At 39.2% G+C, this 12,735-nt stretch overlaps 2 protein-coding genes across 2 annotated transcripts; both read left to right on the plus strand.

The window, feature by feature from the left end:
* The first annotated feature begins 218 nt into the window (after positions 1–218).
* Positions 219–1,754, plus strand: LOC148700405 (uncharacterized). Its single transcript, XM_089926615.1, has one exon. It carries the CDS (start codon positions 678–680, stop codon positions 1,752–1,754), a length of 1,077 nt encoding a protein of 358 aa, XP_089782741.1. The 5' UTR covers positions 219–677.
* Positions 1,755–3,141: 1,387 nt separating this feature from the next.
* Positions 3,142–11,826, plus strand: LOC149751530 (uncharacterized). Its single transcript, XM_089926616.1, has 10 exons — positions 3,142–4,720; positions 5,096–5,346; positions 5,773–6,375; positions 6,424–7,936; positions 9,231–9,483; positions 9,595–9,730; positions 9,938–10,013; positions 10,122–10,352; positions 11,319–11,756; positions 11,803–11,826. The coding sequence occupies exons 1-10, from the start codon at positions 3,173–3,175 to the stop codon at positions 11,824–11,826; spliced, it is 5,073 nt and encodes a 1,690-aa protein (XP_089782742.1). The 5' UTR covers positions 3,142–3,172.
* Positions 11,827–12,735: the final 909 nt, after the last annotated feature.

Here is a 12,735-nt window from a genome sequence, read left to right on the forward strand (position 1 = left end):
CGCTTCTTTTGATAACTTTGGTTCTACCGGCAGGTCGCGATTAGGGTCAAGTTCCTCTTTCTCTACCTGTTTCCAGGACGGTCCGAAGTGTGCTCTTATCATTTGGTATCAGAGCCCGGTTCCTGAAATCAGGTGTTATCTATCCTTTGTGTGTTTATCTTGTTTAATTCAAAAAAAAAGGAGAAGAGGTGTTCAGCTGTTGTTTATCTCTATATCCTTGGTGACATCTTCCTTTAATCGGTTTGTGTCATCGTCCTTTGTTCCTTCCTGTTCTGCTATTTCAAAAAAAAAAGGAAGAAGAAGAAGAAGAAAAAAAGAAAGAAAAAAAAAGAAAAAAATTCGGGGCAAATTTTGCTTCTAATTTTCTTGTGGGTTCTTTAACGCTTCCATTGAATTGTTCTCAATTCAAACCTTCCTTGAACCCTTTGTTGGTTCCAATTAAATTGTTCCTTGCGAGTTCTTGTTCCCTAAGGTTATCATCGACTCCTTACTGTTTCCTGTTTTGTAGAAACATCCAAAAGGTTCTTATTTAAGAGCTCATAAGGTGAAGCTAAGTGGTAAAAGGCAAGAGGGTGAGATCATCATCAAGAAAAAGCCATAAAAGAGTGTCCACCAGAGAGAGGAGTGTGTGAGGACCTATTCTGTTTATACTAATCTTTTGATTGCAGCATACAAAGATGAGTAGTGAAGGTAGTAAACAACCAGATGTTGATATGAAGTTATGGATGAAAGCCATTGCTGATCAACTTACTAAGCTTGGTGCACGAATGAATGATTTGGAATCACCAAGCAGACTCAAACCTTTGAGGGGGCGGATGTTTGAAGAAGAAGAAGAAGAGGAGTATTCGGATGGAAGAAGTAATGGAAGGAGGCAAAGAGATGAATCAAGAAAAGACAGTCATTTGGGAAGTATTAAGATGACAATCCCTGCATTCCAAGGTAAAAATGATCCTAAATTATATTTAGAGTGGGAGAGAAAGGTTGAACATGTGTTTGAATATCATAATTATTCTGAGGAGAAGAGGGTTAAACTAGCCATTGTTGAGTTCCATGATTATGCTAGTATTTGGTGGGATCAAATGGTGACTAGTAGACGTAGAAATGGGGAGAGGCTTATTGGTACATGGGATGAGATGAAGGCTGTCATGAGAAAAAGGTTTGTACCCAGCCACTACTATAGAGATTTGCACAGGAAATTGCAAAGTCTAACTCAAGGCTCCATGAGTGTGGAAGATTACTACAAGGAGATGGAAATAGCCATGATTAGAGCCAATGTTGAAGAAGACCGAGAGGCAACTATGGCTAGATTCATTGGAGGTTTAAAGAAGGAGATAGCTGATGTGGTAGAATTGCAACATTATATAGAGATGGAGGATTTGCTGCACAAAGCTATTCTAGTGGAAAGGCAATTGAAAGCTAAGAGTACTTCCAAATTTACTACTAGTTCCTCATGGAAATCGAATTGGCAAAATAACAAATCTGTGTCAAAGCCAAAAGAAGATGCAAAGGCCAAAAATTCGATTGCTGCACCTAAAAGTAAAATGGAAACTAATTCATCCTCTAGATCTTGTGATATCAAATGTTTCAGGTGTCAAGGAGTTGGATATATTGCTTCTCAATGTCCAAATAAAAGAGCCATGATACTGCTGGATAATGGAGACATAGAGAGTGTGAGCTCAAGTGATGATGACATGCCACCATTGGAGGATTGTAGTGATGTTGAAGTTGCCGAACCAAGATGTGCTTGTTACTAGGCGTGCTCTCAACATGCAACCTAAGGCGGGTGGTAATGAGGAGCAACTGATGGAAACCAAGATGCAGCCACCAAACAACCTAAGGAGGGACTATCCAAGGCCGTGGGAAGCAAGGAGCAATGTATGGAGTATTCTGGTCCGATACATCTTGATGATCCATTACAAACTGGTGGAGGACCAATCACTCGGTCCAAAGCTAAAAGAATGAAGGAAGCACTTAATGGGCTGATTGAGGAAGCTTGGAACCAGCAAGAGGCTATTGGAGTGGATTTGGACGTAAAGATAGCTTGTGGACTAGTCAACATGATCCATGCAATTATTAGGCCAAATTAGATGCTTACTTGGTGGAAATATTGCTGGAGTTTTTAGATTTAGTTTTATGTTGCTGAATGTCTAAAGGCTAGTGGAGCTTCATTAATGTTCTAGAAAATTGTCTTCATTCATTTCCTAGGAGATTGAACTTTGACTAGTGGAGTTTCATTAATGTTCTAGGAAACTGTCTTCATTAATTTCCTAGGAGACTGAACTATGACTAGTGGAGTTATTATTGTTCTAGGGATTAGACTTTAATTAAAGGCTGGTAGGTTTCCCTTTGGGCTATAAAAAGGGTGTTCCTTATGTAAAGAGGGAGCTGAATTGGAATGAAAATTGTGAGGTTATTCATTTCTTTGGTTATTCATTGAACTTAGAACTTATCAAGGCAACCCTTGTGGCGTTCAAGTGACTTATCATCCTGATTCTATTAGGGTGTGGCGTCAACAACCTTCTATACCTTTGGTTCATGTTTTGCTAAACATCGGGTCAAGGTTCTATCTCTTCCAAACTGATTTTCAGACTTTTTTGGGTTATTCATCAACTTGTTCGTGGGTTTCTAAGAATCTATCTTACGGGGTTCACATCAGTTGGTATCAGAGCATAGGTCTTCTAAACCAGTTTCTATCCTTGGTGCTTCTTATTTTATTTTGGCCTTTTCATCTTCTTCATTGTTGCTTTCCATATTTTCAATTTCTATTCCTTGAAGTTTAAAGTGCCTCTATTGTGCTTTATATAAAAAAAAAAAATCAGAAAAAAAAATTGTGAGGCAAAAAAAAAAAAAATTGTGTGGCTTCGGTTTGGAATTCTGAAACAGATTTGAACTGAAAAAGAAAGTAAGTATTTGACTTGTTATTCTTGATCCTTTTCAATTCTTGTCCACCCTCTGAGTTTCGTGGATAAGTTGTTTGTACATCGCAAGGTAATTGCTTTGATTTGGGTTTCTCTAGTTCCTTGAAGAACTAATTTAAGTGAATTGAGAGGTAAAAGGCAAGAGTGAAACACTTGGTGAGTGACATATCATTGGGGTAAAACACCTGGGTGGGGGGGGGGGGGGGGGAGGGGAACTTGTGAGGTTTTCATAACATTCTTGACAGGTTACTACAATGATGTCAAGTGGCGAGGAAGAAAGGACGGCAGAGACACTTGAACAACGAGCTATGCGACAACATTTTGAGCGCATGGAAGTCAGATTTGGTGAAATTTTGGACCGGTTGGAAAGACAAGATGCGAACATTGCTTCGTTGCAAAGGAACCATGCACGTGAAGGTCCTAATGTGCAAAGGCAAGCAAGGCGTCAATTCCAAGTTGAGCATGAGGATGCAAACGATGATGTTTTTGATGAAAAAGCATCTTATAACATGTCCGACCATGCTAGAGCTGATAGAGATGGTTGGAGAGGAAGGCGGGTAGATGATGTTGATCGCAGCTTGGGAAACATTAAAATGAAGATTCCATCATTTCAAGGCAAGAGCAATCCTGAGGCATACTTGGAATGGGAAAAGAAAGTGGAGTTGGTTTTTGATTGCCACAACTATTCTGAAGAAAAAAAGGTAAAACTTGCTGCTGTTGAGTTCACTGACTATGCTATTATTTGGTGGGATCAACTTGTTTTGTCTAGGAGGCGAAACCGTGAGAGACCCATTGACACTTGGGAGGAGATGAAAGCTGTCATGAGGAGGAGGTTCATTCCATCCCATTACTATAGGGACTTGTACCAGCGGTTGCAAGGCCTAACCCAAGGGTCCAAAAGTGTGGAAGAGTACCACAAGAAAATGGAGATAGCCATAATTCGGGCTAATGTGGAGGAGGACCGAGAGGCAACCATGGCACGGTTTTTGCAAGGCTTGAATCTAGACATTGCCAATATAGTGGAATTGCAACATTATGTGGAGCTTGAGGACATGGTACACATGGCCATGAAGGTTGAGAGACAGCTCAAAAGAAAGGGTTCGACAAGGCATGAACGGAATTTGGGGTATTCCCCTTGGAAATCAAATTGGAGCAAAAAGGATGACAAGGTTGAATCCAAGAGTAAGGCTGAAACTTCCAAAGGCAAGGATGCGGGTTCTAGCTTGGATAAAGGTAAATCTATTTCCCAAACTTCTAGAAATAGAGATATTAAATGTTTTAAGTGCTTGGGAAGGGGACATATTGCATCTCAATGTCCAAATAAAAAAGTGATGTTATTAAGGGAAGATGGGGATGTTGAGACAGCAAGTGAATCGGATAAAGATGAAGAGCCCATGCCACCATTGGAGGAGAGTGATGGAGAAGAATATCCGGTTAATGGTGAAACCCTTATCACCAGGAGAGCTTTGAATGTGCAATTAAAGGAGGAGGATGAAGCACAGCGAGATAACATCTTTCACACCCGTTGTCACATCCAAGACAAGGTATGCAGCATGATAATTGATGGGGGTAGTTGCACTAATGTAGCAAGTACTGTTTTGGTTGAAAAGTTGAACTTACCTACTATTAAGCATCCTAGACCTTATAAGCTTCAATGGTTGAATTGTGGAGAAATTAAGGTCAATAAGCAGGTGCTGGTTTCATTTTCCATTGGGAGGTATCATGATGAGGTGCTCTGTGATATAGTGCTAATGCATGCTGGACATATTCTTTTGGGCCGACCTTGGCAATTTCATAGAAAGGTTATGCATGATGGGTTCAAGAATCGGTATTCTTTTGTAATGAATGGCAAACCTATAACTCTTATACCATTAACACCTCGGCAAGTGTATGAGGATCAAAAGAAAATCAAAAGTGATTGTGAGAAAAGAAGTGAGGCCGAGAGGAGTGGTAAAAAGAATGAGAATGAAAATGAAAAAGAGGCTAAAAACAAAAAGAAAGATAAAAAAGAAAAGCCTCAAGAGCAAGAAAAAAAAAGGGGAGCTTTTTATGCAAAAGAAAGTGAAGTTAAGAGAGCTTTCTTTTTAAAACAGCCAATGATTGTACTTCTGTACAAGGAGGCTTATACTAACGACCTTAACCCTTCTTTGCCTAGTGTTGCTATATCTCTTTTGCAGGAATTTGCTGATGTTTTTCCCAATGAGGTTTCCTATGGATTGCCACCACTTAGGGGAATAGAGCATCAGATTGATTTCATCCCTGGTGCATCAATTCCCAACAGGCCAGCCTATAGGAGTAACCCCGAGGAGACGAAGGAACTCCAAAGACAAGTTGAGGAGTTGATAGCAAAAGGGCATGTTAGAGAAAGCTTGAGTCCGTGTGCTGTTCCTATTTTGCTTGTGCCTAAGAAGGATGGGACTTGGCGAATGTGCATTGATTGTAGGGCTATCAACAAGATTACGGTAAAGTATCGCCACCCCATTCCTAGGTTAGATGATATGCTTGATGAATTGCATGGTTCTTGCATCTTTTCTAAGATTGATTTAAAATCTGGTTATCATCAAATTCGCATGCGTGAGGGTGATGAATGGAAAACTACTTTTAAAACTAAATATGGTTTATATGAGTGGTTGGTTATGCCTTTTGGGTTAACTAATGCCCCTAGTACTTTCATGAGATTAATGAACCATATCTTGCGTGCTTTTATTGGTAAGTTTGTTGTTGTATACTTTGATGACATTTTGATTTATAGCAAAAGCTTAAATGAGCATCTTGATCATTTGCATAAGGTTTTAAGTATTTTGCGAGATGAGAAGTTGTATGCTAACCTCAAAAAATGTTCTTTTTGTACTAGTCAAATTGTATTTCTTGGTTATGTTGTTAGTACTAAGGGAATTGAGGTTGATGAAGAGAAGGTTAAGGCAATCCGTGAGCGGCCTACACCTAAAACCATAACTGACGTACGTAGCTTTCATGGGTTGGCTAGTTTTTATAGAAGGTTCGTTAAGGATTTTAGCACCCTAGCTGCACCTTTAACTGAAATTGTGAAAAAAAGTGTTGGATTTAAATGGGGAAGTGAACAAGAATCGGCTTTCAATTTGATTAAAGAAAAACTAAGTTCAGCACCATTACTTGCTTTACCTAATTTTGCTAAAACTTTCGAAGTTGAGTGTGATGCTTCAGGTATAGGTATTGGAGCTGTCTTGCTGCAAGAAGGCCGACGCCTCGCCTATTTTAGTGAGAAACTCAATGGGGCAGCTTTGAACTATCCAACTTACGACAAAGAGATGTATGCTTTGGTAAGAGCCTTGGAGACTTGGCAGCATTATTTGTGGCCCAAGGAGTTTGTCATTCATACAGATCATGAATCCTTAAAGCATTTGAAAGGCCAAGGTAAGCTGAACCGACGCCATGCTAAATGGGTGGAGTTCATCGAGTCATTTCCTTATGTGATCATGTACAAACAAGGTAAGGAAAACGTGGTTGCGGATGCTTTGTCCTGAAGGTACACTTTGATCTCTACTTTGAATACTAAATTGTTAGGATTTGAGTACATTAAAGATTTGTATTCTAATGATTCTGACTTTGGTAATGTGTTTGAAGCTTGCGAACATGCGGCATTTGGAAAATTTTATAGGCATGAGGGATTTCTATTTAGAGAAAATAGATTATGTGTGCCTAATTGTTCTTTGAGAGAGTTATTAGTTCGAGAGGCTCATGGTGGGGGACTAATGGGACACTTTGGTGTGAGGAAAACCTTAGATGTCTTGGCTGAACATTTCTTTTGGCCACACATGAAACGAGATGTAGAGAGGGTTTGTGCGAAGTGCATCACTTGTAAGCAAGCTAGATCTAGATCTTTACCTCATGGATTGTATAAGCCATTGCCAATACCTAGTGAACCTTGGGTAGATATTTCCATGGACTTTGTGTTGGGTTTACCGAGGTCAAAAAGGGGTATGGATTCTGTTTTTGTGGTTGTAGACAGGTTTTCTAAAATGGCACATTTCATTCCATGTCATAAAACTGATGATGCTAACCATATTGCAGATTTGTTCTTTAAAGAGATAGTGCGACTACATGGCGTGCCAAGGAGCATTGTTTCAGATAGAGATGCTAAGTTCTTGAGCTACTTCTGGAAGACTTTGTGGGGTAAGTTAGGTACTAAGCTCATGTTTTCTACAACTTGCCACCCACAAACTGATGGGCAAACCGAAGTAGTTAATAGAACTTTATCTACTTTATTGCGTGCCATCATTCAGAAGAATTTGAAGAATTGGGAAGAGTGTTTGTCACATGTTGAATTTGCTTATAATAGATCCGTGCATTCTGCTACTAACTTTTCTCCTTTTGAAATAGTGTATGGGTTTAATCCTTTAACTCCAATGGATTTGTCACCTTTACCTATTGATGAGCGTGCTAGTTTAGATGGCAAAAGGAAAGCTGAAACGATGAAGCAATTGCATGAGAAAGTTAGGCAAAACATTGAGAAAAGAACTGAACAATATGCTACTCAAGCCAACAAAGGGCGGAAGAAAGTGATCTTTGAACCAGGAGATTGGGTTTGGGTGCATATGAGAAAGGAAAGATTTCCAGCAAAACAGCGTTCTAAGTTGCACCCTAGAGGAGATGGGCCATTTCAAGTCATTGCTCGCATTAATGATAATGCATATAAGCTTGACTTACCAGGTGAGTATAATGTTAGTACTACATTTAATGTTTCTGATCTTTCCCTTTTTGATGCAGGTGATGAAGATTCGAGGACGAATCCTTTTCAGGAGAGGGGGAATGATGGAAACCAGGATGCAGCCACCAAACAACCTAAGGAGGGACTATCCAAGGCCGTGGGAAGCAAGGAGCAATGTATGGAGTATTCTGGTCCGATACATCTTGATGATCCATTACAAACTGGTGGAGGACCAATCACTCGGTCCAAAGCTAAAAGAATGAAGGAAGCACTTAATGGGCTGATTGAGGAAGCTTGGAACCAGCAAGAGGCTATTGGAGTGGATTTGGACGTAAAGATAGCTTGTGGACTAGTCAACATGATCCATGCAATTATTAGGCCAAATTAGATGCTTACTTGGTGGAAATATTGCTGGAGTTTTTAGATTTAGTTTTATGTTGCTGAATGTCTAAAGGCTAGTGGAGCTTCATTAATGTTCTAGAAAATTATCTTCATTCATTTTCTAGGAGATTGAACTTTGACTAGTGGAGTTTCATTAATGTTCTAGGAAACTGTCTTCATTAATTTCCTAGGAGACTGAACTATGACTAGTGGAGTTATTATTGTTCTAGGGATTAGACTTTAATTAAAGGCTGGTAGGTTTCCCTTTGGGCTATAAAAAGGGTGTTCCTTATGTAAAGAGGGAGCTGAATTGGAATGAAAATTGTGAGGTTCTTCATTGAACTTAGAACTTATCAAGGCAACCCTTGTGGCGTTCAAGTGACTTATCATCCTGATTCTATTAGGGTGTGGCGTCAACAACCTTCTATACCTTTGGTTCATGTTTTGCTAAACATCGGGTCAAGGTTCTATCTCTTCCAAACTGATTTTCAGACTTTCTTGGGTTATTCAGCAACTTGTTTGTGGGTTTCTAAGAATCTATCTTACGGGGTTCACATCAGCAACGTGAGCATATATTTCATACAAGATGCCATATAAACGACCAGGTATGCAGCTTAATCATTGATAGTGGGAGTTGCACTAATGTTGCTAGCACCTTGTTGGTTGAAAAATTGAGTTTGCCCACATTAAAGCACCCTAATCCATATAGACTTCAGTGGCTGAATGATTGTGGAGACATAAGGGTGACTAAGCAAGTGATGATTTCATTTTCCATCGGTAAATACAAGGATGAAGTTCTTTGTGATGTGGCACCTATGCATGCTGGACATCTACTTCTTGGGCGTCCGTGGCAATTTGATAGAAGGGTTATTCATGATGGGTACAAAAATAGATACACTCTTGTTATGAACAATCACACTATTGTTTTAACACCTCTCCAACCAACCGAGGCCTATGCTGATCAAATCAGAATTACAAGAGAGTGTAAGTTGAGAGAGGAGCAATTGAGCATTCAAGAAAAAGAGAGGAAAGATAAGAAAAATGAGAGTGAGCAGACGAAAGAAAAGAATAAATCATAATCCAAAGAAGAGAAAAAAAAGAGAGTGAGTGCATTTGCAAGCAAAAGAGAGGTTGAGAGTGCCTTGTTAGCAAAAGAGCAGCTACTTGTGCTCATACACAAGGATGTTTATTTCACTAACGAACTCAATTCTTCTTTGCCTAGTATGGTTGCTTCTTTGTTACAGGAATTTGGTGATATTTTTCCAGAAGAAATTCCCCATGGATTACCTCCTACAAGAGGTATTGAGAATCAGATTGACTTAATTCCAGGTTCTTCAATCCCAAATAGACCAGCTTACAGAACAAGTCCAGAGGAAGCAAAAGAAATTCAAAGGCAAGTAGATGAGTTGCTGCAAAAAGGATTTGTGAGGGAGAGTCTTAGCCCGTGTTCTGCTCCTGTGATCTTGGTTCCGAAGAAAGATGGGACGTGGCGCATGTGTACGGACTGCCGAGCCATAAATAAAATCACTGTAAAGTATCGATATCCTATCCCTAGATTGGATGATATGCTTGATGAATTGCATGGTTCATGTGTGTTTTCTAAAATAGATTTGAAGAGTGGATACTATCAAATTCGCATGAAAGAAGGTGATGAATGGAAAACAGCTTTTAAAACAAAATATGGTTTATATGAGTGGATGGTGATGCCATTTGGCTTATCTAATGCACCCAGCACCTTCATGAGGTTAATGAACCATGTTTTGCGTTCTTTCATTGGGAAATTTGTTGTAGTGTATTTTGATGATATTTTGATTTATAGCAAAACCTTAGATGAACATGTTAATCATTTGCATGTTGTTCTTAATGTTTTGAGAGAAAACAAATTATATGCTAATCTTAAAAAGTGTTCATTCTGCCATGAATCTGTTGTGTTTTTGGGTTTTGTTGTAAGCTCGAAAGGAATAAGTGTGGATGAGGAGAAGGTAAGGGCAATTAGAGAATGGCCTACACCTAAGAATGCAAATGAGGTAAGAAGTTTTCATGGTTTAGCAAGTTTTTATAGAAGGTTTGTAAAGAACTTTAGTTCTATTACTGCACCTTTGAATGAACTTGTTAAAAAGAATATTGTGTTTAAGTGGAATGAAGTGCATGAGGAAGCTTTTAATTCATTAAAAGAAAAATTGACCAATGCACCTTTGCTTTGTTTGCCTAATTTTGATAAAGCTTTTGAAATTGAATGTGATGCATCTGGTGTTAGCATAGGGGCCGTACTAATGCAGGACTCTAAACCAATTGCTTACTTTAGTGAAAAGCTTAATGGGGCATCATTGAATTATTCCACGTATGACAAAGAGTTGTACGCTTTGGTGAGAGCTTTGCAAACTTGGCAACACTACTTGTGGTCAAGGGAATTCATAATTCATTCTGACCATCAAAGCTTGAAGTTTCTATGATCTCAAGGTAAGCTTCAAAAAAGACATGCCAAGTGGTTGGAATTCATTGAGATGTTTCCTTATGTAATCAAGTACAAGAATGGTAAGGAAAACAAAGTGGCTGACGCATTGTCCAGAAGGTATGCATTGCTTACTTCTTTGCAAACTAAATTACTTGGTTTTGAGTTTATAAAGGACTTATATGCTAATGATTCTGACTTTGGCCAAGTATGGAATTCTTGTTCTAAGCATGCTTTTGGAGACTATTATAGGCATGATGGTTTCTTGTTTAAGAAAAATAAGTTGTGTGTGCCTGTTTGTTCCTTGCGTGAAATGCTAGTTAGAGAAAGTCATGGTGGTGGATTGATGGGACATTTTGGGATAAAAAGGACCTTAGAAATATTGCATGAGCATTTTTATTGGTCTAACATGAAGCATGATGTGCAATCGGTCTGTGATAAGTGCATAGCATGTAAACAAGCTAAATCTAAAGTCATGCCCCATGGCTTCTATACACCTTTGCCTGTGTCTAATCAACCCTGGACTGATATTTCAATGGATTTCGTGTTAGGATTACCTCGATCTCAAGGTGGCAAAGATAGTATATTTGTCGTTGTTGATAGGTTTAGTAAAATGGCACATTTCATTCCATGCTCTAAAACCAATGATGCAACACATATTGTTGATTTGTTCTTTAAAGAGATAATGCGCTTGCATGGATTGCCTAGAACAATAGTAACTGATAGGGATGTAAAGTTCCTAAGTTATTTTTGAAAAACTTTGTGGAATAAACTAGGAACAAAACTCTTATTTTCTACTGTTGCACATCCTCAAACGGATGGACAAACTGAAGTAGTAAATAGAACACTTACTACCTTGTTGCGTGCTATCATTCAAAAGAATTTGAAAAATTGGGAGAAATGCTTGCCACATGTTGAGTTTGCTTATAATAGAACTGTTCATTCTACTACTTCTTATTCTCCTTTTGAAGTTGTGTATGGTTTTAATCCTTTGACTCCTTTAGACATCTTACCTTTGCCTACTAATGAGTGTACCAATTTGGATGGTAAGAAAAAGGCGGATACTATTAGGGAGTTACATGCAAAAGTTCGAGCCAACATTGAGAGGAAGAATGAGCAATATGCAAAGCACGCAAATAAGGGGCGTATTAAAGTTATTTTTGAACCAGGAGATTGGGTTTGGGTTCATATGAGGAAGGAGAGGTTTCCCACTCAAAGGAAATCTAAGCTGCAAACAAGAGGAGATGGACCCTTCCAAGTTCTAGAGAAGATCAATGACAATGCCTACAAGTTGGACTTGCCAAGTGAATATGGTAATGTAAGTGCTACCTTTAATGTGGCTGATCTATCTTTGTTTGATGTAGGTGATGAATCTGATTCGAGGATGAATCCTTTTGAAGAGGGAGGGAATGATAGAGACGCAACCAATGATAGAGACGCAACCAGCCCATCTAAAGATCCTTTGCATGGAATTGAAGGTCCTATGACTAGGGCCAAGACTAAGAGGATGAAACAAGCTTTGGAAAGCCTGATCATAAAAATCAAAGGAAAAGAAGACCAACGTGAGATAGAGGCTGCACCTAATTGGGTCACTTTCATACAATTGGGTGAAGATGCTTTGAGTCCAACCTGAAGACAACACTTTGGAAAGTCCAAATCACATGACAAGAAGCATTCATGGGAAGGCCAACTTTCCTATTGTATTTGGATTTTCGTGCATACTTTTGGGGTGATTTTTCAGATGATGTTTTGTATTCCCTAAGTCACATTCAGACTTTCTTGTAGTTCCCAAAATCACTATAATTACTTTGGGATCTTTTTCCTAAGTTCTGGTTACTTTTCTAGGAGTAGGTGTAACATGCATCTTTTCCAAGCCTTGGTAAATGCAGCCTTGGAAAATGCATGACAAGTAGTGCTATGTAATTTCCTAGGAGTTGCTTCTCTTTGAAGCCATTTTCAGCCTTAAAATAGCACCTGATTGTACTTGAGAGGGGGAGGACGCATGAATGAAATTTGAGAGTTTCTCTTATGTGAGAGCTTCACCTTGGTTCTTGGATTAGAACTTGATAGTGTTGGTTCTACCGGCAGGTCGCGGTTAGGGTCATGCTTCTTTTGATAACTTTGGTTCTATCAGCAGGTCGCGGTTAGGGTCAAGTTCCTCTTTCTCTACCTGTTTCCAGGACGGTCCGAAGTGTGCTCTTATCATCACACTTCCCCACCACTCGCAGTATAAATAGAAGACCAACCCCCTTCTTTCCCACTTGGAGTCCAAACGGTAGCTTGCTAGTCTCATGGAA

The sequence above is a fragment of the Phoenix dactylifera genome, chromosome 12 (genome assembly GCF_051530095.1).
Source record: "Phoenix dactylifera cultivar Ajwa chromosome 12, Ajwa_hap1_PhDact_Kaust_v1.1, whole genome shotgun sequence".
NCBI classification, from domain to species: domain Eukaryota; kingdom Viridiplantae; phylum Streptophyta; class Magnoliopsida; order Arecales; family Arecaceae; genus Phoenix; species Phoenix dactylifera.